General features: G+C 33.9%; 1 protein-coding gene across 6 annotated transcripts in view; it reads left to right on the plus strand.

Annotated features, from left to right (window-relative positions):
• Positions 1-25491, plus strand: part of KLHL24 (kelch like family member 24) — a 31629-nt gene extending 6138 nt beyond the window's left edge. For all 6 annotated transcript variants that reach the window (XM_081571178.1, XM_081571179.1, XM_081571176.1 and 3 more), the window contains 6 exons: positions 2214-3194; positions 13890-14074; positions 15254-15372; positions 18679-18867; positions 19909-20097; positions 25096-25491. In XM_081571178.1, the coding sequence (XP_081427304.1) occupies positions 2275-3194; positions 13890-14074; positions 15254-15372; positions 18679-18867; positions 19909-20097; positions 25096-25296 (1803 nt within the window). In that variant the 5' untranslated portion in view covers positions 2214-2274 and the 3' untranslated portion in view covers positions 25297-25491. The remainder of the gene's footprint in view (positions 1-2213; positions 3195-13889; positions 14075-15253; positions 15373-18678; positions 18868-19908; positions 20098-25095) is intronic.
• The last annotated feature ends 392 nt before the right edge of the window (positions 25492-25883 follow it).

Below are 25883 nucleotides of genomic sequence, written 5' to 3' on the forward strand. Positions count from 1 at the left end.
TTCTGTTACCAAATAAACTGTCGACACACTCCTTTCTAATCCTTCCAGATCTCGTCAGTCCCCCTTCTACAGTTTCTCCAGTCCTAGAGACAATAAAATAAGTTATCTCCATTCATTTTTCTGGAACATAGGCCAAAACCATGTAGTTTTTAAATCTACCTAACAATCTGAAACAAGGTCTACAATATTTATGAGTTCTACAGTTGTAAGTAAACCCTAGAATACCCTTAATCAGAAGAATCTCTCTTAAAAACTTCCTTCAATTGAGAGTGTAGCTCTAGGAATAAAGCTCCTGAAGAAAATGAGGGAGAGAAAGAAAAGGATACTAGCTTTTCTAGACAAATGGTGTGACTTTGGCAGTATGTCATTGAGAGTCCAGTCACCCTTGCATCCACTAAATTATGTAGGTATTATTTTCCATCATTACCTTTCTTTGGGACAAGCGCTTTCCTCTTGTTTTGTCCATAGATGCCTCCTTATTTGCTACTTTTTCCTGATGGGAATAACAGTGCTTTGATATCTGCTAATTTTTTAGAAGAATTCAGTCTAATTTTATGTTTAATTTGCTTATATATTAGTTCATTTATGATAAATCTTAAACCTATACTAGCTACTGTATTTTGAAATGTGATTAAACTTGTCTTTACTAGTTAAAATACTTTGTGTAAAATGGGAAAATAAAATCTACTGAATTACACCTGGAGGCCAAAAAGATGCTCTGAAATGTGTCTCATATTCCTAAGACATTCTTGTGCAAATCATTTAGTCTGTCATCATACAAAGAGTTTATATTTTATGGCGTTGTGGACTAGTTCATGGAAAAGTTCTCAGAAAGTCCAGAGAAAGTGAGGCTGCCCAAAAAGCCAGGAAAAAGTTGCTTGAAAAGAAACAGCCCAAATCTATGAGATAGTCTCTTTTCCATACAAAGCAGTAGACAGGTGTCTTGTTGCTGTTGAATGCTTTTAATAATGAGTGATTTTATAGCTGTTCGTGTTTTCTGGTAAAGCAGTGGAAGACCTCTTGGCAGTCATCAATCAAGGAAAATAGCCATGGGAATTAAGAAGCTGAAAATAACATAAAAAGGCCTTTAACTCATATAAAATTTTAAGACTTTTGTTAATACTATCCCCAAACTTATCAGATACACATACTATAAGATACCAAATAACGAATACAAGATACAGTAAAATTATTGGATACAGAAAGCAGAGCATCTTTTCATTTATGTTTCTTTCTTGTCCATTTTAGCCAAAAGGGAAATTCTTAGTACTTGCGGCACATTGTTTTGCATTCTGAAAATATTTTCATTAAAACTTTGAGAAAACAAAAATGTATGGAGGCAGAAACCAATTACAAGTACATTTTGGATCACATGGCAACTTACTGAGAAGTGGAAAGAGTAGAAGAACCACCTTAAAAATTTAAGCAAATGATAGCTATAGTCCAGTGCCTCAACCCATCAGTTACCTATTCATAGCATTTCTGAGGGACACTTGAGGTTGTTTCTTATTAGGGAAAGGAAGCAGGGCATAAATAACATACATTTTAAAAAATACAAAAATACAGTAGTATATCATTGTAGTGCAAACTTGGGGGGAAATAAAGACAGAAGATAAATCACTTAGCATTTAAACATATGTACCTCCTTCTTTCTATGCCTAGATGCACTGATATAAGTATTTTCTGTTAATACAGCATTGAACATCTGTAGGTAAATCTTCCCATATAATCTTGATTATTTCCTTGTGATAGATTGCTAGAAAGGGACTTAATGGTCAAACAGCATGTATATTCTTAAAGGCCATTGATATAGCTGAATATTTCTCTGGCAACACTATATTAAAATAATAAATATTTATATTAAGATTTGAATGTAGTCAAGTTCTGTGTCTTACAGCATTCTAACTTAGCTCTACCTTCAGTAGATGAAACCCAGTTTGTAAAAGGGAAACAGAAGGTAATAATGATTCACAGAGTACGTAGTATCCTTTCAACTGAGGGGGAGAGGTTAAGGAATACTATTGCAAATTGCCCCTAATGTTTTAATTGTATAAATTTTTACCAGTCTTTATCAAAATGAGATAGTACTCTATACCCTATATGAAATAGATTATATAACTTTATTTATTGTAGTGTTTACATCGAAATGAAATTATGTAATTCGAGTACTAAAACTTTTTGCATATTGAAATGTTTTAATTTTTTACTTTTAGCCACATAAAGAAAATCTGTAACAGTTATTTCTCAACAATTATATAGTCAACTGATGTAACAATGGTACTAATATTGGGACGAAGACTAAACAGAGAGGATCTTGGAGTGCGTGATTCACCAGCAACAAAGCGTAAAGTTTTTGAAATGGACCCTAAATCTCTGACAGGCCGTGAGTTTTTTGACTTCTCTTCAGGATCATCCCATGCTGAAAACATCCTCCAGATATTTAATGAATTCCGAGATAGTCGTTTGTTCACAGATGTTATCATTTGTGTGGAAGGAAAAGAATTTCCTTGCCATAGAGCTGTTCTCTCAGCCTGCAGCAGCTACTTCAGAGCTATGTTCTGTAATGACCATAGGGAAAGCCGAGAAATGTTGGTTGAGATCAATGGTATTTTAGCTGAAGCTATGGAATGTTTTTTACAGTATGTTTATACTGGAAAAGTGAAGATCACTACAGAGAATGTACAGTATCTCTTTGAAACATCAAGCCTTTTTCAGATTAGCGTTCTCCGTGATGCATGTGCCAAGTTCTTGGAGGAGCAACTTGATCCTTGTAATTGCTTAGGAATCCAGCGCTTTGCTGATACCCATTCCCTCAAAACACTCTTTACAAAATGCAAGAATTTTGCATTACAGACTTTTGAGGATGTGTCCCAGCATGAAGAATTTCTTGAACTTGACAAAGATGAACTGATTGATTATATTTGTAGTGATGAACTAGTTATTGGCAAGGAGGAGATGGTTTTTGAAGCTGTCATGCGTTGGGTCTATCGTGCTGTTGATCTGAGAAGACCACTGTTACATGAGCTCCTGACTCATGTGAGACTCCCTCTGTTGCATCCCAACTACTTTGTTCAAACAGTTGAGGTGGACCAGTTGATCCAGAATTCTCCTGAGTGCTATCAGTTGTTGCATGAAGCAAGACGGTACCACATACTTGGGAATGAAATGATGTCTCCAAGGACTAGGCCACGCAGGTAAGACTGATGCATATTAACTACAACAAAATTAGCAAAAGTTTTTGTTTCTTTTAAATATTGTAAAGCTTCCTGTGTAATCTCCATGTAGTCATTCATATGTATCATCTACATGTGGCTTTATGTAATTTGAGATTTATTGTGGATTATAACGCATTAGAATTTCTCCCAATGAAGACTAGATGCAACAGTAGCACTTCTTGTTATTGTTGTTCTGAGCTATGAGACGGTGTTGCAAAGGGTCTTTGCAGCTAGCATGTTTCAGCCTATATCTTCTAATTTTTCTTAACTTTTATAGGGTACCAAATTTATTCCATGTTTTTCCAAAAGATCTTTGGATGTTAAGTAACTAAAGACTTTGTTAGAGTTTGTTGGACTGCCTCTACGTATAAAAAACAACTTGTGTATTCACAGAATAACCTTTTTCCTAACAGAAAACATGAAATATAGAGATCAAGTAAGTAAGTTGGTATACATTGAGGGAATTCTCAGATGTAAAATCAAGGTTTCAGATCTTTTCTCATTGCCACAGTTATTACATTTAGAACTCTATTTGAAAGTGAAAGTCACTCAATCGTGTCCAACTCTTTGCCACCCCATGGACTGTACAGTCTATGGAATTCTCCAGGCCAGAATACTGGAGTGGGTAGCCTTTCCCTTCTCCAGGGGATCTTCCCAACCCAGGGATTGAATCCAGGTCTCCCGCATTGCAGCAGGATTCTTTACCAGTTGAGCCACAAGGGAAGCCCGAGAATACTGGAATGGGTAGCCTATCCCTTCTGCAGGGGATCTTCCCAACCCAGGAATCAAACCGTGGTCTCCTGCATTGCAGGAAGATTGTTTACCAACTGAGCTATCAGGGAAGACCCATTTAAAACACCTATAGATTTTCATTCATAAACTATAGAAAAATAATCTCTGTGCCTTAAGAATGGAAAGAATAGTATTGAACATTTTACTGTAAATAAGCAAAAATTGGCTGTTGTGAGACATATTATAGTAAAGAATCTTTTAAATATTTTTCTAACAAAACTGACTTTTTTGGTGTGTGTGATATAAAATACATAACATAAAATTTGCCATCCTAACCTTTTTTGTATTGTTTAGTAGTGCTAAACATATTCACACTGTTGTGAAACGGGTGTTTATTTTCCCATACTATCTCCACTTTGCCTGTAAATCTATTATAGCATAGCTCTTAAACCATATTTTTAGCATTAATTTTGATTATCAATGTTTTGGAATGTGATTAAAATTCAGCATGTTGTGAGATCTCATGTTTTTAATTATAATTCAGCATATTATGACCTGTCTTTAAAATCTACACTAGTTTGGATATAACAAGGTTTGATCTGTTTCCTCATAAGTAAAATGAGATTTATGATAAACAGTGCTTATTTCACAGGTTTTGCTGTTGAAATTATTAAATGCAATAGTCTTTAATTACTCAGCATAGAAGGTGGTACATAGGAAGTGCTTTAAGAATTATGGCTATAGTGTATTGTTAGTATGACCCACTTTAAGAAAACTTCAGTACTTGACAGTCTGAACTTTTTTACAAATGAGATACAACATTGAGTAACTATTATTACAAAAATTAATGTAATAATTCTTGGTATATTAGGGTTAGAGTGCATTTTTTCTTCAAAGTCAGCTGACTTTAGTTAAAAGTAATTGTTTTATAAGAAATAAATAGAAAGTATTTTACTCCTAGTCTTTTAACAAAGAACAAAAAACTACAATTTTATTTTATAAAATATACTGATTTTTTTTTTTAAGTTGTTTTTAGGACTGTTAGGAGACTTCAACCGAGCTTAAGAATGTGAAAGACCAGAGTTCTTAAATGTATTAATTAGGAAAACTAAACAGCTTTGGGGCTGTTCCAGAACTTTTCTGGACAAACTGTATCTATCCAAGGGGAGAGTCGTATATTTTTCCAAACAGAATCCCCTGTGGCAGACAGAATGGTTTGGAGTCAAACATAGTTAATAGTACCTATCCCCGATATCTTCCAGTACTTGGAATAGGATTAGAATAGGGACCAAAGAATATGTGCTGTAGAATCAAAATTATTTATATTAAAATTACTTATAAAGATATGACCAGAATGAAATCAGAGTGCAGCCTAAAGGTAATTAGAATCAGATTATAATTAGAGAATTTTCTGATTTTCTTAGTTATTCAATTTACAAAATTACAATTTTACATCCTATTTTTAAGGGAACCAATCCATTTCATACAGTGAAACACATCTGTATATATAAGATTATGATACCACTTTTCTCTAGGAGACTAGTAGAGAAAAAGTCAAGCTGTAGTTACATTGAATTTGCAGAGTATTATAATAGCAGGTATTTATTTTATGTAAATTTTATATTTTATGAATTACATGAGAACTCTAAAAAGGAATGCTTTATCGTACAACTCTGCTATCACCTGTCCTTTATATTCTGTCCTCCACTTATCTGTTACTACATGTTAGTACTAATCACTAGGAATTTCCTTATCTGAACAATATGTATTCTTTGTAGAGGTTCTCATCTTTCTGAGAAACTACAAACTTTTTTGTAAGAGAAGTGACATCTCCACTTCTTCAACTACAGCTCACTCTGACTTCTCCAGTCACTCTGCTGAAACTCCTCTCAGTCAGGTCATCTATTTGTTCTTTGTTAGCCTCTTTTCAGTCTTTATTCACCTTGATCTCTCTTTCAGATCTGACATTTTTAATTGCTTAAATCGTTCTTGAAACTCTCTTCTGACAGCTTCAGGAGTACAATTTCCCTCATGGTCCTCTTCTTCAGTACTCTTTTTCAGTTTGGTAGTTCTTTGTCTAGTGTTTGAAATGTTGATATTCTCTTGGTTCACATCTCGTCTTTCCTTGATAGTTTCCTAAATGATCACATCTTTTCTCATGGTTTTGATTAACATGCTTACTATTGACTATGAAAACTGTATGTCCACCCCAGGCTTTTTCATTGATTCATTCATTTATTCCATCATTCAGCCAATTTTTTTAAAAAAAATAATATGTATAGTTATATATATATTTGAAGATGCATCTTTAAAACAATAACATAGGCAAAATACATCTCACAGTTAAAAATAATTCTTTCATAGTATTTAATATCCAGTCCAAATTCATGTTTCCCCAGTCTTTTCCAAGCTGTTCTTTAATGAACCGAATCCAGTCCAGGACTAGTACAGGATCATTGCATCTGTTTATTTCCATGAAGTCGCTTATTCCAAAGCAGTTTCTTTTTCATGAATCTTACTTGTTCGTGGGCAAGTTGTCCAGAAAAATACTCCATGATGTGTGTTAGTCTGATCACTTCCTTGTGGTATCACTTAGCTGCATTTAGCTGTTTCCTGGAAACTGAAAGTTAGCTTCAGCTCAATGGTGAATAAATATTTTTTTGCTAGAATTCATTCTAGGTAATGTATGTATCACATTGCATCACATTAGGAGAAAGACAGCATAACTGGTTGTTCTACCATTAGTGATATAAAGATTAGCTCTTGATTAGGGCGATGACAGTCCAAACCCACCACTGTATAGTTAGTTTATACTCTCACAGCATCCAATATTTCTTTAATATTTATCGTGTGCCAAGTATTCTCCAGAACTCAAGCCATACTGGATAGTGACACCTGCATATACCCATGTGTCTCTTAAATGACAGAGAAAACCCCAAGATACATTGTATTAAAAACAGTGTGAAAAAAATTAAAAAAAGAAAAAAAGTGTAATGGCAGTTTTCTAGAAAGAGGACATAGGACATAAGACCATAAAAGCTTTGCTAATTGGTATTGCCAGTTGTAAATCCTGGGTCCATAAAGAAAAAAATAGTGGAGACCTTTCACAGAAGTAAAAAGCTCAGAAATAGTTGTTTTTATTAATAAATGTTATACAACTTTAAATTTCTATACTAAGGTATATAATATGTTTTTAGTAAACACCTAGTGCAAGCTTCATGATGCATTAAGGGTACTGGCTTCAGAATCAGAGAGACCTGAACTACAACCTACCTCTGCCTAACTAGTTAATTCTGTGACACTGGGCAAAGCACTTTAACTTCTCTATGTGTCAGCTTCTTCGTCTGTAAAATAAGCATAATACCATCTACCCTGTAAGATTGTTGTAAGTATTAGAACTACCGTGTGAAAAATGCATAACCTAGTGTTGGACACAAAAATGCTTAATAAAAATTATTGCTAGTTTCATGAATAATCAAAATACATTTAAAATTTGCACTATACTTTTACAGAATAGGAAATATAGTTTGAGAGACATAAATGCTTCCTATCGGGTGGTTTAAGTATAAGTTGTTCGTATCTACCGAAAAAATCTGCAATACTCCATTAAACAATAGAGATAGCTATGATCTAATAAGTTCATCGTTTTGAGTTTGGAATTGGTTAATTAAGTACTTGTTTCTTCTAATGCTTCCTACCACTCTTGTCTAATAATCAGTTACTACGTAATGAAAATAGGGACCTATTGCCATAATGAGGACAGGGTTCAAGTTCTTATTGAATAAATCAACGAGAAGACCAAAGTTAAGTTTTTTTAAAGAAATAATATTTTAGAATTCAATGTTCTGAGTTTCTGTTTCAGTTTCTCTTAAGAGTTATAATCTGCTATATTGGATTCATGGTCTACCATTTTTATACATGTTAGTTCGTTGTTATTTTGAATGCATTTTTATATTAAAGTACTGTGTAATGTCTAATCTCCCTCTACCTGACCCTTGATATATCAGAAAATATCTTGGAGTTTCTTCTATATCAGCACATATAGGTCTTCATTCCCCTTTTTTTTTTTAACTCTTCACTATGGAAAATTTCAAATTCACTCTTTTTTAAGAGTTATGTAGTATCACATTTATAGATACCATAAGTTATTTAATCCATCTCTTAATGATGTACATTTGTTTCTAGATTTTTTTCATTGCAAACAGTGCTCAGTGAATATTCTTATACATATGTCTGATAAATTATAGCATAAATTATTAGAAGTGAAATCACTCAGTCATAAGATATGTGCATTTTTAAAACTTTGCAAGATACTGTAAAAATTGACTTCCAGTTTATACTTTTCCAAAAATATGAAAATCCCTGTTTCTTCACTCCTTTCCTTATACAGTATTTTAATAGTTTTTGTAAATTTTTGCTACTCTGGAAAAGTGAAAATTTGTATCCCATAATTTTTTTTGCTCAAACTTTAAACTTTATTTTGTATTGGGGTATAGTTGATTAACAATGTTGTTAATTGTTAATTGTTGTTTCTGCTAATACTTCCTACTACTCTTGTCTCATAATTAGTTACTATATAATGAACATTGGGTTGGATATATTCTTTCAGATCATGTTTTTCTCTGGATATATCCCCAGGAGTGGGATTGCAGGGTCTTATGGTAGTTCTATTTTTAGTTTTTTAAGGAACCTCCATACTGTTTTCCATAGTGGCTGTACCAATTTACATTTTCGCCAACGGTATAGGAGGGTTCCCTTCTCTCCATACCCTCTCTAGCATTTCTTGTTTGTAGATTTTTTGAGTATAGCCATTCTGCCAGTGTGAAGTGATATCTCATTGTAGTTCTGATTTGTGTTTCTCTAATAATGAGCATGTGTCCCATAATCTTGATTTGCATTTCTTTAATGTGAAAGTTTGAGGTTTTCCAAGTTTGAAAGCCATTTATAGGTTGTTTTTTTCTCTACTTCATTGAACTCTAGTGTATCAGAATTCTGATTGCAAGTGATTGAAACCAGCGTTAGCATAGAAGGGAGAGAGATGTTGTAAAAGGGTATAAGAAGTCATTATCTTGTAGAACCTTAGGGCAGAAGTTCAACAGGACTTACAAGAAGACTGGAACAGGCTACTGAAAATCCATCAGAAATCTAGCCATGCCCCCTCTCTACCTCTTGCCTCTGCTTTTCTCTGCATATTTGCATCATTCTCTCTCACTAGTCTGGTTGAATATGATCATTCATGGAATTTGGTTTCTGTATTACAAGGTCAGTCCAGAGACACTGAATGTCTGCCTCTCATGTGGAAAGATATTCTCTGATTCAGACAGCCTTCTTTGGAGAGTTACCTGTGGCCTTGGAGTAGGATCATGTAGCCGAAAATTGATAGCTGAAATTCTTGTTTCATATGTAAGAGCAGACAATCTGGTAGTGGCTATTAATAGTAAGGTGTGGGTTTTCTCCTTTATTCTTTCTTAACTTGAGGCAAGAGGAAGGGATGGAGTAATTTGTGTTCATTGGAGACAACAAAAAATAACATCCATGTTTCTGCCTAGGAGGTAACACTGTAACATTCGGCTTTATTCTTCCCTTTTATTCTCTAAGAATTTATTATTTCTTTTACAAAGTTGTAATCTATTTCATATCATAGTCTGCTGTTATCATTTAATATATGGTAAACATATTTTCATGTGACATCTACAGTACCATAACCATCCCACCAACATTTAAACTCTTCCTGATTTTTTACCAGTAAGTGAGATAAATATCTGTGTGACTGTAATTAGTTCCTGATAATAAATTCTTAGATAATTGCTTATTTTTAAGAGTAAATATTTGAATCTTTCAATTGGTACAACTATTTCCTTATAGAACCCATTTTACCTATTCCAGTTTCAGGTGGAAAGCCTTACCACACAAGTTGAAACTGTCGTTACTAAGTTTAGAAAGCTGTATGGTTTATGGCTGTCATAAGCCTCTTTATGGGGTCATTTATATACATTTATATTGATGACCAATACCCAGTGATTCCTCTAGGCTCAGGAACTTTTGTTTTTTGGATACAGTAAGATCAGACTATCGGGGCAGCCTAAACGTTAACTATGAGGGACTGATTAATTCATTTATCTTTTAGTTCACATATATTTATTTGCAATAAGAAATGGAACTGTCAACTGTTCCAAAAAAATGGAATGGTTCAAATGGAACTGTCAAAAGATATTTTAAGTCAACGCATCCAGCATATTCTCTTACTATGGGCAACTTACCAGCTGGGACGCCAAAGTTTTCAAAGGTTGTTTGGAATCTAGACAAAGAGAGCTAAGTAGACCTTTAGAACCAGACTCTTCCAAGCTAGTATAGTTTGAGGAAGTCTCACCCACCATAAAATACTCTTACCAAAGAACCAGTAATGTTTAAGTTAGCTTAGCTAAGCTTCTCCTTTCCTTTAGACAAGTTACTTGAATGGACACAGAAAATGTTTGCCTCTGTGATTATTACTTGCTCTTTCATTCATTTGTTCATTCATTTACTTATTGTATATAGGGCTGATCAATCCCCTCTTTTGATATATAGGTAATACACTGAGTTTAGTACTGTCGTATCCTGCACACTAAAGAGTCATTTGGTCTCTTTAGGGCTTTAAGTCTCATATCTCTATTTGAATTCATTATTTTGGTGCAATGACTCGGTATTCAGGTATTTTTGAGTCTTGGAATATACTGTGTCACTAATATATCTCCCTTCTTCCTTCCACCTTCCCATTATATGGAAACATTTCCTTTTGTGTTTTCTAAATGTATTCAGTCATTTTTCTTATTACCAAGGATCACCTTTAGACCCCTTTTTGTTGATGAAAATTAATTTGGCAGTTCATCTGTCTCTGGCATGTTTGCATTGACAATAAGAAGGTCTGTTATTTTGGCCAGCAAATCCTTCTGAGGTCCTTAACTGAACCTGGCAGTTACTATACATTTTGTTCATGTGGTTTAGAATATTTTGTGGATTTTTAATTCTTTTACCTTTCACATAAATCAAAGAATGTGATCTTTTAATTTGACCTTTTCTCAAGTTTATGATAAAAGAGTATGATGACTTTTTAAAAAATATTTACCATTGTAGAAAAAAGATAATTTACTTGTCACACTTTCCTAGGAACAAGTGGTGAGACTTAATACTCAAGTCTCAATACTCAAGACTTCATACTGCTTAATACTTAAGCAGCAAATATTTGTTAGTTTGTTACAGCAGAAAATGACAATTTTCATTTTAAAAGATTAATAAAGTAACATAGTCTCTAAAAAATAGATTGCATGGGTATCTAGAATTTTATTCATCTTATACTATCATCTTGGCTGCTTTTTTATTCTCGTCACCATTATCAGCTGCAGCAACTCATTTCCTTTAAGGCAGTCATCTTCCTGCCTGAGATAAGTATTTTTCCAAGCTCAAGAAATAAAAATAGCTATTATATTGAGTTAACAGTCTCTAATGAGAACACCAGACTTGTCTCAAATTAAGTTAAAAGCCATTTGGTTGCAAATGAGACCTTCATTTAGGCAAAACTACTAGTTTGCTGATCCTTTCAGATAAATACACACAGACACTGAAATAATCCTTTATTTAGTAAAACTAAATGTTTTAGCCATTAGCTTTTTGTGCTGTTTTCTCTTCTTGTCTGAAGGTGCAAAACAGACAATGTATGTTTATTGGGCTAAGAAGTCTTGGAAAACTAAGCAAATTCAAGAAAAGGGAAAGTATAAAACAAGTAAAATGCTATATGTGCATGCTAAGTCTCTTCAGTCGTGTCGGACTCTTTGCAATCCTATGGACTGTAGCCCTCCAGGCTCCTCTGTCCATGGGATTCTCCAGGCAAGAATACTGGAGTGGATTGACATGCCCTTCTCTGGGGGATATTTCCAGCCCTGGGATTGAACCCGTGTCTCTTACATCTCCTGCATTGGTAGGCAGGTTCTTTACCACTAGTGCCACCTGGGAAACCCAAAGAAAGTATAAAACAAAATTCTATCAAAATTACCTTAATTTTGTATTAAAACTATTAGGAGTGACTCAACCCCAGTAATGGTATTTAGCAATTTTTGTTTTGCTCAATCAGTAGGTAAGACTTTGAGGACTATCACATGGGTTTGTCTTAGAAGTATTTTAAGTAAGATTTAAGAAAATAATACTAATATGGAAAGAAGGATAAATTAATCATTAGTTATACTACTAAGTGACTGGTGCTATCTACTATTTACTTTTAATATTTTCTTTGGAATTATTTGGAAAATAGTAAACATTATTGATAGTATTTGAGTTCTTCTGATAATATTTTACTATTTACTAAATTAGGGTTATATTATTTGCTGGGTTCTTAAAAGTAATTTTTATTGCATCTGTGGACAGAATTCTTTTCTATGATATTTATTTCTGATTTTATAACGGAAAAAGTATGCCTGGCATGGACTGACCAGGTGAATGATTGTTAGTTGAAATAACTGCAAGTAAGTATAGCTAGAATATAGAAGCCCTATCAAAGGGATGTACCAATGTTGCTTAATTCTGTTTTTTCCTAGTGAAATTGTAAAACATCACACTGACTAAAACTACAAATAAGTGTTCTAACCTGATCTTTTTTCTCTTCATTTAAGTAAGAGAAGAGGGATTGTTAACATTTTTGTTTGTGAGATTTAACATTGTAGCAGCCATGAAACATAATTACAAGACTTTTTATTTCCATGAGCCTTATGAACAAAAAGAAAAGCTTGGCTAAGCTCTTAGTTTTTCCTGTCTCTATCTTAAGTTTAAACTACAAAGTAAAAGAACCCTGTAATTAACATAAACCTTAGGATTCCCTTAGTGCACTTAAAAGTTGTCTTTTCCACTCTAAAAGTAGCTCATGCTCATTACTGTTTTGAAAATTTGTGTTGATATAAAGGAAGCCACACAATCCAGAGAAAACCATCATTAGCACTTTGCTGTGATCTCTCCAGACACATTAATTACATAGTATTGATCAGACTTTCTGTACAATTTTTCATCTTGCCTTTTTCCTGTAGCATTCTTTATTATAAACTCCGTTAACATCTTTGGAGACCACCCAGCCTTTTGAGTTGTATTACCTTACTTTACTTAAGTTTAAAAAAAATATTTTTAGGGAATTCCTTGGCAGTCCAGTGGATGGGACTCTGCACTGTTACTGCTGAGGGCGTGGGTTCAATCCCTGGTCAGGGAACTAAGATGGTGAAAGCTGTGTAGTGTGGTAAAAAAAAATTATTTTTCAAAATGATATCTGAACAAATACATGTATTCCTCTAAAGGATACTTAAATTGTACTGTGAATTTGTCTTTTTAGAACTAGCAATCTGATGAAAAAGCACCATTTTCCTACACTTACAAAAGTTCATTGTCTTGTGTGGTTATTCTTATCTGAATTGCTGTTAAGATTCCATTTGAATGGGGAGGGAGGTGGGTGGGGGGTCCAGGAAGGGGAACACATGTAAACCCATGGCTGATTCATGTCAATGTATGGCAAAAACTATTACAATATTGTAAAGTAATTAGCCCCCAACTAAAATAAATTAAAAAAAAAAAAAAAAGGGAATAAAAATAAAAAAAAAAACAAAGATTCCATTTGAAAGTCATCCTTAATATTACTAGGGTTCCAGTTCAATTAGGTATAATCTTTGGACTGCTTTACAACTTTTAAGGTAAAACTCATAGAAAAAATACCCATAGAAGTTTTCTATGAAAAGATTATGTTACTAAACCCCTTGTAAATGTTCTCAAAGTAAATAATTGGTAGCCTCTATTGGTTGGCACATACTCAGAAAATAAACTTAACTGTTTATAATAATGTTCCACTTTTTTTTATGACAACGGTATGCTTTTAGGAATTTAAACAATCAAGTGTGTTTTATTATTTATGCATTCTTATAATAATTATTTTAGGTCAACTGGCTATTCTGAGGTGATAGTTGTCGTTGGAGGCTGTGAACGAGTTGGAGGATTTAATCTTCCATACACTGAGTGTTACGACCCTGTGACAGGAGAGTGGAAGTCTCTGGCTAAGCTTCCTGAATTTACCAAATCAGAGTATGCAGTCTGTGCTTTAAGGAATGACATTCTTGTTTCAGGTAATAAAGAATTATTACGTAGCTACTTTTAATTTAATCACAGCTTGGCCATTTTAAACCATGACAGTGTCTCAAAAGAAAAGAGTGAAAGTAGAGATGCCCACTTTAATCAGATCATATTATACAACAGATAAAACTGAAACTGACTTATTGTTCTTAAAAACAGGCACAAGATAATTTAGAATGATTTACAAAAGATTCACCAGAAAATGTCTTTAACCATATCATATTTTTTAAATTTGTTATTGATTTCTTGTTATTAATTTCTACTGAACAACAGTGATTCAGTTATACATATATATTATTTTTCATATTCTTTTCCATTATAACTTATCATAGGACATTGACTGTAGTACCCTGCACTGTACAATAGGCCATATTATGTTTTAAATGCTCTCAAATGCATATAGAATATGTACAGTTTTTAAAACTTGTTTACTTTAAGGAACACAGTAAAGTATATAAAGTGAAGAGTGGTCAGAGTTAAGCATCTCTCATCCACCCATGTTTTCTGAAATTCTCCCCAAAGTTTATGAAATAAGATTTTTCTTAAAATTCTTAACTTGAACTTTCATTATAATATGTGATACGTTACCTCAAACAGACAATAATGTGACAGATTTATACAAAATATAACTGCAGTGTCTATAGTTTTAAATTTGTTAATTAGTTAAACAATTTTACCAGCTTTGCAAGTTACTCTATTATTATACATTGAATAATATAACAACACGTTATTTTGTATAGTGGTATACTTTTTTAAAAAATGGCTGATTTTTAAAAATCTTTCTAGAATAATTCTTTTGTCCAGGTGCTTCTGTTCTCTGACTCTTAAATGAACAGTCTCATACATTTGACTGTTACATAGAATAAAATGTAGAATAGTAAACTTGTAAAATTCTACTATTCTACATTAAAATTAGAATAGTAAAATTCATATTCTACATTTTATTGGGCATGTAATGATTATTTCTCAAAATAACAATGGGCAAGGTTAAATCTGCTCTGTGATCTATTTCCATTTAAAGTTTTAAGAGGGTCTTTGTTTTATCTATTGAACTGAATCCTCAAATTCTTAGACTGGGTGAATATTTCAGTGTTTTCATTATTTATGCCTTTGGCATAGATCCCTTGGTGATATACTTGTTAGTGTGTGTGTGTAATGTTTTGCATTTATAGGTGGAAGAATCAATGGACGTGATGTCTGGATTTATAACTCACAATTAAATATTTGGATCAGAGTTGCTTCTCTAAATAAAGGCAGATGGCGTCACAAAATGGCTGTCCTCCTTGGTAAAGTAAGAGAAACCACTTTTTGTTATTATTGCTGGTACCTTTCCAGAATAAATACCACAGATGAATCCTTCATTTTACTCACCCTCTGGGTATTTTGGACTCGGCTTGTATTTCCTTTCATTTCTAACCTCAGTACATAAACTGAAGATATAAACAATTTGACACTGTACTTTTGAATGGATATTTTGTTCTCCCAACTTGGAATTCGTAGCAGTGCAGCACATTTCTTTTCTCATGCACCATTGGCTTCTAAATGCCTGAGAAGCACTGGAAAATAAAGCAGTACATCAAGTACAAAAACAGGCTAGTGTCTAATCCAAGCAGTCTTTTTTTCCTTTTACTGACTTGGGCATTCAGGCCAAGATATATTTATCTAGAGTCATATTATTTTATCTTTATTATTTGTACAAGTAGGGACAAAACAAATAAGTGTTAAGATAAACTCACCAGCTTATTTTAAAGCAAACTTACTACTGGCTGCAGCTAATAAATATAAAAAACATATAATCTGATTCTGGACCATTCACTGTCCTTAGGAACTTGAGAATCACTTCTAGACTAGTGGCAACTACAACCAGTTTTTTCAAGTTAAATTAATATAAAAACTTGTCACACAAAGCAGATAAAAATACAGCTGTGTACCAAGGGCTCACTTGGATTCTTTTCCTGCCTCCGTCTCTATCAGCTCCTCCAAAGCCACTTCAGATTGCTGATTAGTCTAAGTAAAAGCAACATACTTGGCTTGCACATTTTTTTTGAAGTGTGGTTGATTTACAGTATTGTGTTAATTTCAAGTATATAGCACAGTGATTCATGGTTTAGGAGTTTTATTTGTTTGCTTATTATATTCCATTATAGGTTATCACAAGAAACTGAATATATCACACATATGTTTTTTATTGGTCCCCTGTTACCCTCTACTAAAATGATTGCTACCTCTTAAGCCCTCTTGTGAAGGCATTTTAGAGCCACCAATGAGAAAGCAGAACTGCTCTAGTTGGAACAGAGATGATGCCAGGAACACTTCCCACTCAGCCACCTATCAGTTCTCATTCCTTCCCTCTTATCTCCCCACAAAAGCTTCTTAAAAACTCTGTACTGTAGAGCTTCTTAAAGTGCAGTTTGAAAGCTACTGTTAATTCCTAAGGGTACTGATCTAGTGTGCTGCTGCAACTGACAAAACTAGTGAAATAATGAGGACCTTAAGGTAGGAGTAATGGAAATAAAATACTAACAGTATTTTCTAAAACCACTGGTTTGTTAATATAGTTTTGGTAGCTATACATCAAGAATAACAACATAAAAGGGGCAGGTAAAATAATTAAGGGGTTGAAAGAGATGAGGTCGGACTAAAAACATTATAATTCTTTATTCTGAACATAGAAAAGCATATGAAAATGATTGATGTTCCAAACATCATTTATGGATTGATGAACACAAATTTACTTGATAAATATTAGTATACTTGACTTAAAGTTACCCAAAACTTGGAAGCACTAATTCAAAAAATAAAAGGATTCCTTCTGTCCTTCCACAGCAAGTACTCAATTCATGGAAAACAGTTATCCTAAAAATTACATTCAAGGCTGAATTCAAACCTATAAAGTTATTTAAAGCATAAATGTTTTCTGTTAAGGAAACCTAGGATGGTTTGGAATATAGTATCTTAGAGCAAGAAGCAATCTTAGAGAATATTTAATATAACTTCTTCAATTTATGAAGAAACTGAGTCCAGAGAGATGGAGTCATTTGCTCAAGGTTGCACAGAAAGTGATAAAGCAGGGGCAAAAGCTCAGATTTTCTCAATCTAGGGGCCTTTTATCTTGAGGCTCATAGCATGTATTTTTAGTTTATGCATGTAGTGTAGTATTAGAAGTTTAACCCTCAAAATTATGTGATAAGTACTATTATTTTACACATCTTTAGATTGAGGAAATTAAGACAGTTTGAGAGAGTATAGGTAAACTGCCCAAGCAAAGTCTTATGTGCAGTGGCAGATCCAATGTGGACTCTACCTCTCCTGACTTCAAAGCTGTGCCCTTAAGTACTACATTATACCTCAGTTTCCGTACCCCTTCCATAGCTGCATGACCTTGAATAAGTTATCTAACCTCTCTGGGCTATATGGTGTTGGGAGAACAGACCCACCAACAGATCATTTTAAATGTGAGAAATGCAAAATTGAAGTAACATTGGCTGCTAAGGAAATTTGCAAGAGTACAGAAAGATAGATTGTGGACATACTTGAATGACAATGTGTAAATATAAAGTTTGGCCTTGGCCGTTTGGCATTCATTGTTAGACTAGTAAAAGGAGTTGATGAGGTATTTTAGGAAGATAATCTATGGTTTAGAGAGTAAAAGAGTGGAGACCAGAAGGAGATTGAGAGGTATGAAATGATATGGACCCTGAGGAAGGATAGTGGCAGTGGGAAACAAAAGGAAGGGACAGGTGTGAGAGATGCTGTGAAAGAAGGCTCAGTAGAACTTAATAGTTAGATATAGATGCAGAGAAAAGTTGATGATGATTGTTCATTAAAAGAATTGTAGATTGTAGATGTTAAACTGGAGAGCTTCTATAGGTTAAAGATTTCTTGTATATCTCATGATGCTTAATGGATTATTCTGCATGTAGCTGATTTAATAAATGACCTATTGATTGTTCACTTGTCCTACTTCCTCATATTTGTGAAAAGAAAATGTATATGAAAGCTCTTTGAAATATACAGTCTAGAGTTCATTATGTGCCTTGTACTTTTCTAGGCATTACAGGAACTAAATTAAAGAACAAGGTAGGCCCTGCCTTCAAAGATCTCACAGTCTAGTAATCCTTACCTAGTATTTTAGTTTCTAGCTATATTCTACTTTAGAGCTTTATTCTAGCTTTATAATATTTGAATATTTTCACCATACGTGAATATGAGCATTTATACTAAATCCTGTAATTCTCAGTGCAAGTAGTATTGCTGCTAATGGGATGAAGATTGCTTCTTACTTCAAGCTATACATGTCCTTTTGTGCATAAAGCAGAGATATACATATAGTACATAAACAGATGTACAATATATCTATGGTATTAAAACTTTCGTTGGAGGGGGCTATTATGAAAAAAAAAAATGTCTAAAATACCTCCTTGGTGGTAGTGAGAGGATGATAATTTTTTTAAAAGGTCCAGAAACGGAGCTAAATATATTGCAGTTACAGTTACCAGAAACTTTTAAAGGGAAGAGATCCCTTAATTCTTTAGCCAACTAGTTAAAAATTCAAACTTTTGATAATTAAGAATTTTTCCATGTATTTTACATGTAGGTATATGTTGTTGGAGGCTATGATGGGCAAAACAGACTTAGCAGCGTAGAATGTTATGATTCCTTTTCAAATCGATGGACTGAAGTTGCTCCCCTTAAGGAAGCAGTAAGTTCTCCTGCTGTGACCAGCTGTGTAGGCAAATTGTTTGTGATTGGTGGAGGACCTGATGATAATACTTGTTCTGATAAGGTAAGCCATGTTTTCTTACAGAAATAACCACTGATCTACACAAGAAGAGAAATACAAATGGCCTAACAAGTAGGTAGTTTGGTCCCTTAGTGTGAAGCGCCTTTGAAAAATTGTCTGGTGCTTTATACTTTGGGAGGAAAACATTGAGTTTCAGGTCACTAAAGTGAAATCATAATATATCTAACATTTTTCTGTTAAAAGTATGCTTTAATCTTTTTGAGATGAAACTATTCTCAAATTTGAGATCTTGTACTAAATAAACCATTTTAAAACCTTTTACTAGTATGGTTTACAGAATCAAAAAATTATTTGTACAGAATACAGTTGGTAAGTGAACTAGCAAAGGGTGAGACAGTAACCAATTATATCGCTTTCAAATGGGTCATTTTCTGTGTACTTTGAAAATACTCTTTCGAACAAAGATAAGGGAAGAAAACCTCCCTAATGTAAACATAGGATGGCTCAAAGCTGCTGCAGTTCATTCAATTCCTGGGACAATAGAACATGTGCCATACTGACAGCTCTGAAAATACCCTGTTTATTCTGGAGACAAGTATCTAACGCCTAATTCATTTAACAATAGTTTACTAAATTTTGTCAATAAATTTTTTCTCAAATTTTAATGTAATGTCAAATGTTACATATTTAGAACTCATTAATTCAGAACTTGTGATAATTCAAAGTGTAGTAAATTGTGGTTCGCTTGTATTCTTTTGAAGAAGGGACTCCCTGAATATGTAAAGAAATTGTATTCAAATTGAGGCACACTTATCTTATGTAACAGAATTTTTTAACATCTAGACTGTTAATTTTAATGGGAACAATGCAAACCTGGTAGCCATTCATCCTAGAAACAATGTTTGTTTGTTATTCTGTTCTGCTTGATAATTCAGATATTTCATTCTCAAGCCAGCCTCCCTTAATTCTATAAATTAATGGAATTTTATTTTAATCATGTTTTTGTATATTGGCAAACTTTATATTAAATAAATTTGCATTCTTGTTGAGAAATTTTAATTAAGTATTTCTATATATTATTAGGTTCAATCCTATGATCCAGAAACCAATTCTTGGCTACTTCGTGCAGCTATTCCTATTGCCAAGAGGTGTATAACAGCCGTATCCTTAAACAACCTGATATATGTTGCTGGTGGACTGACCAAGGCAATATACTGTTATGATCCAGTTGAAGATTACTGGATGCATGTACAGAATACATTCAGCCGACAGGTAATAGCATAAAACAGACCAAAAGGAAAATCAGTGTAGGAGAGACCGAGTACAGTACCACTATGAATATACAGTAACTTCACACTGTATTTCATGGACACTTGGATTATTTCACAGTTCTTTCAAAGTTCCACATAGAGCATATCGTGTACTTGTTTTGAACTCATTCCAAGGAATGGATTATTGAAATAACTTTTTACTGTCCCATGGTAAAGTAGGTATTGTACTTGGTCTGTTGGGTTTTTTCCCCCTTGACCTTTTTCAGTTCCTACTCCAGTTCTTATCCCTCTCTCTTGTACATTTCAAAAGAGAAGAAATGCTCCCAAACTGGTTTCTTTGCTTCTGCAGTTAGAAACTAGGTCACATGTTGTTTTTTTGTTACAGAGAAAATGGCTATACTTGGTTCTCTTTCGTTCATGCTGCATTTGTACTCTTACTCTGCCTCTACCCCCACCCCATAAAGGCCTTCCCTTGGCCTTCTAATTCATACTTCTACCCTTCTTCCTTCCACCATCAAAATGTTTGATGGCCCTGATGCTGGAAATCTGGCTCGACCCATACCACTTTTGAGTTGTTGTACCCACAAAGGTTGTTACTAATAATTTTCTGAGTCTCATTCATGTTCTCTTGGTTTTTTTCTACCCAACCCTTAAATATGGGTATTGCCTGAGCCTCTTTTCCTGCCCATTTCCCAGTTTATACTCCATTCCTGCTCAGTACTGATGACTTCAAATTTTATTCTCCATTAAAGCCTCTCTCCTGTGCTCCAGACTCAGATTTCCAACTGCCTATTTGATATGTTCTAAGACTTCAAACTTAAAACAGAATTCACTTTCTTCCCCAAGCTTACTTTTTCTGTTTCCAAACAATCTAGTGAATGGAAAAACTTTTTTCTCCCTTATTCACAACACTTCTGACACCAGATATGTGAGTTTATTACCACACCAATCAACTCGCCATCTCCAACTGGTGTCTTACAGCTCAATTCACATCTGACACAACCTGAAGTTAGCTTCAGATTTTAAGGACTCGGTCCCACAAGATTGCCACTGCTTCAGGTGCTAGTCACAAGTCTCAGGTTGTCACCAATACTTCTGAGCAATCAACTATAAATCAAGGTTTTCAAAGTCCCCTCCATGAGTTCAGTAATGTTCTCAGGAAAAACACTTATTTATGTTTACAGGTTATTACAAAGGACATAGATGAATAGCCAGATAAAGAGGTACCCACGGTCAGCTCTGGAAGGATCCCAAGCACAGAACTTTGTGTCCTCATGGATTTGTGGTGCTCCATCCTCCTAGCACATAGATGTGTTTACCAACTTAGAAGCTCCCCACATCCTAACTTTTGGGATTTTTATGGAGGCTTTATCATGTATACATGGTCAATTATAAATCAATTTCTAGCCCTTCTCCCCTCTCCAGAGAAGGGAGGGTGGGGGAGAAACCCTTTTCAAGCTTCTAATTATGGCTTGATCTCTCTGTTGACCACCCCTCATCTAGGAGTCTACCAAGTGTCACTTTATTAAAACAAAAAACACTCTCATCAACCAGAACATTCCAGGGGATTTAGGAGCTATGTCAGGAACTGGGGGTAGAAACCAAACTTAATTTTTAAAACTTTTCTTACTTTCTCTTAAATTGAATCAACCCATCATATCAGTTCTGTGTTCTTGAGAGTTTCTGCTATTTTCCATTCCTGTTGTTCCTGCTTTTGTTCAGGTTCTCCTCAGCTCTTACCTAAACTAAAACAGTATTTTCTAATTACAGTTTCTTTCTCTAATGTCTTGCTTTTCTAACCCATTTTACCACTAGTATCTGTTGCTTGCATTTGCTATCCAGATGGTATGTGTTCTTGCCTTCGTTCATTCTGTCCGCTTAGCCTTTAATGCCTTTTCTACCTTCTCTACCTGTCTTTCTAGGACCACTTCATAGGTACAACAAACTGAGATTGCCCTGTTCAGAATTAATGTCTTTTCTTTCTTATCTGTCACTACACTTAACCTCTATTAGTAAATATTTATTGAATAAGTAAACATATAGAGAGTGAAGTAACAAAGGGTCCTAATGTTAAGACAATTTTATATATAATATAAGAAATACAGACTGGAAGGATAATGACTAGGGTTTGGGTATAACACAATTTTTCTGAAGTTGTTGACATTGAAATATAGTCTCCAATTAGTAATGTATTCAGAGTAACATTGCCTCAGTTGATGAAAGGGACATAATAGGATCTTCAGCTTATGGTACAAAGGGAACATAGTCTTCTATCCCTCTTATATCACATTTAAGTAAAATGAACTGCAATTCTCTAGTTCATTGTCCTCCTATAAGAGACAGGTGAGAATGTGCCCTGCCACAGAAGAACCCTTGTTAGGGTCACATTCAGCTGTATGACAAGTGTTTACACTTACTTGTAAATTTTTTAACCAAAGCTGTTTTTTATTGGTTTATTACAGTGAATGTTTTTAAATGTAGTGCATTTTCACTAAGAGCTACTATTCACTGAGAATTTGACTGTACTATACAAAACAATAGCAGAGCTTAGGAAGATAATTGCCAGCATCTAGCATAACACAGGGCATATAAAGAATATATATATATTTTTTAATTGGAGGCTAATTACTTTACAGTATTGTGGTGGTTTTTGCCATACATTCACATGAATCAGCCATGGGTGTACATGTGTTCCCCATTCTGAACCTCCCTCCCACCTCCCTCCCCATCCCATCCCTCGGGTCATCCCAGTGCACCAGCCCGGAGCACCCTGTCTCATGCATTGAACCTGGACCGGCGATCTATTTCACATATGATAATATACTAAAGAATATGTCTTTAACTAAATGATTGAGATAAAATTAAAAACAAGAGGACATATATGGCACATTTTCCTTAATTAGACAGTGCCTGATATTGACTTCAGAAATTTCAAGGAACATTTAGATGAGAAGTATATTAAATCTATATTGAAGTCTTAAGTTTAGTATGTCAAATCTCTTGAAACAAAAAATTCTGAGGTTTCTGGGATTATCTTTTCTCCCCTGGGCCATTCTTAAAACCAGTACCTCTAAGTGTATCTATGTATGTGTTATTGATAGACAAGTTTTGAACCATCTGTGAGTCTTTGCCTACCCTTTTAATACTAATCAAATGAAAAATGATAAATCCAACTATTTCATGAAATCGACCAGTTTCATGGTAGAAAGCTATTTGAGTCAAAGGTGACGGTTTTAAAGTGCTTAGAATAGTGAATGACCAAAAAAGAGCTGAAAAAATGAGCTCTTTTTGTGCAGTCATAATGGACCCAGCATTTTTCCCTGCTGTACCTTGCTATTTTCATGCCTTTTGACATTGCATAATTCCTAAAAGCCACAACTTGATATTATAAACATATTTTGCTTTCTAATTTTCATCAGGAACATATTGTTTTAATTGTGAAATTTTTTTACTGACGAAGTATTTTTTTAGCCTTCTTCAGTGGACTAGGTATTTAAAATGTCATTAAAGTTTAGAATAATAAATGAAAAGAAATCTGATTCTTTTTCTTTATTGTTGGCATTTTAATGATTAAGCATTATTTAAAAATAATAAGGAGAGAGGTATGTTTTACAATATTAAAATTGTGTTTCATTTAAGTCATGAAAAATAATATTTAAAATTTCATGTGTTATTATTTTTATTACTAGCTGCCATTACTCTTGAGACTATCATAGAGTGAAATAAACTACTATACAAGTCATTTCCTGGTATGAGTGAATACCAGTTTTGAAGATTGGTATTATTTGAAGATTAATTGAAGATTTCAATTAATTCTGAGCACTATTTAAGAAATGATGTTAATAACAATATCCTATAATTATATAGTTTAAGAATCATCATCCAAATGACTATAAAGTTCAATAGTGCAAGCCAGCTTGTACTTGAAAACTAAGGATGTTGGTTTTTGTGGTATTTAGAACTTTCAGAATTTATAGAAAGAGCTCATTGTGCTTTAGATGAAAAGTGTTATAGTTTGGCACATAATTGATACAATTCATAGGTGGTATTCTACATAAAAGTTTGTCATTCACTAGTGATAATGGGCCAAGTCATTCTGGGTGTGTATAAACTCTAATGTAGGCATTTTTAACTACTCACTTATTCTTCTAGACCCAAAAATACTATCCTCTATTATATAAATCCACCAAGATTTAATTTTTTCTACAAGAGTGAAATTAATATAGAGCAAATCTGATCAAGTAAAAATGTTTGTTGTACTCACTGGTAGAACCTATCCATTGTTGGTTATGTGGAAGCAGGATAATAATATGCAATAACTGTCTGAATTAATGTGAAATTTAAATAGAAGAATAATTGACCTGCAGCATAAACAGATTTATGCAATAGTGAGACAGTTTTAGTGTAATTTCTTTCTTTAAAGAATCACTGATCCTTGCAAAATATATATTATTGACAGATAAGAGTAAATTTAGCTAAGAATATCATTATGTAGAAAGTTAACTATAAAACGTTATTTGGGGAGTTTCTGTACCCCAACCAAGGCACCTAGTAACAGTGCTTTCTTAATCTGGTTATAACTCTCTCATTCATTCATTCAACTTGAGGGTAATCCCATATAATTAATAATGTTCCTATCCCTTGATCATGTAATAGACACTTTTTATAGTAAAGGAGTGTCCTATAATAGGAGAAGCAACTCTTCAAGGCTATTTTTGTTGAACTACCATTAAGTTAACTAAAACCCTTTTCTCAGCCACAACCCCCAGTTTACTGCCCATATCTTGACCCCAATTACTGACATTTATTCTGTTTTAACACTCCCTTCACCCATACAAATTTATCTAGTATTCACACATAGAGCAGGAGTTGGGCAAAAGGGAACTTATTTCTTGTCTCCCTTTTGACTGTGTTAAAGCATGTCTAATTTTACTTTTCCGTTTGCTGCCAAATTCCTTAAGGTCAACAGTTAAATTTTTTTTTTTATTTGATTCAACAGGAAAACTGTGGTATGTCTGTATGTAATGGTAAAATATATATCCTGGGTGGAAGACGGGAAAATGGAGAAGCTACAGACACTATTCTCTGTTACGATCCTGCCACAAGTATCATCACAGGGGTAGCTGCGATGCCCAGGCCAGTGTCATATCATGGATGTGTGACTATTCACAGATACAATGAGAAATGCTTCAAGCTCTGACACCAGCATACCTCACCCAGGAAGCCACAGCAATCCAAGATGAGAGATTTTAAAAACTCCAGAGTGGGAACTTGGTTTATCTCCTTTATGCCATATGCACAAAAAAACAAAAATAATAATTGTTGTGCCTTTCTCCCCCAAATACCAATCTTTTAAGCTGTAATAAAGCCTTTTCTGTAATTGGGGAAAAAAAAATTTTTTTGAAGGTAATAGTGGTCTTTGCTTGACTTGTGAGAGTGTACCTTTGTGAGTACACAAAGGTTAAAAAAAAAAAGCCTATGTGGCGTAGGAAATAATGTTTGCCTGCATACCATTTAGGAATTTGTGAATGGTCTCTTCATTTATGTATGTTTACCTGCAAGACTGTTTATTCCTTATTTTGTCACGTAAGTGTGTATGTGTGTGTATATATATGTAGAAAATTGCATGACAAGTTTTCATTTCGGTCAAATCATAGAATGCTTAGAATCATTCTAAGGAGGGAAAAACAGTTTTAAAATTCTTTTTCGCTAAAATAATACATCCAAATTGATTACCTTTATCATGTTTTTTTTCTATAATTGATAAAACAGTAATGACAACGATCT

The sequence above is a fragment of the Giraffa tippelskirchi genome, chromosome 2, assembly GCF_054371585.1.
Source record: "Giraffa tippelskirchi isolate mGirTip1 chromosome 2, T2T-mGirTip1v1.2.pri, whole genome shotgun sequence".
Classification (NCBI taxonomy): Eukaryota; Metazoa; Chordata; class Mammalia; order Artiodactyla; family Giraffidae; genus Giraffa; species Giraffa tippelskirchi.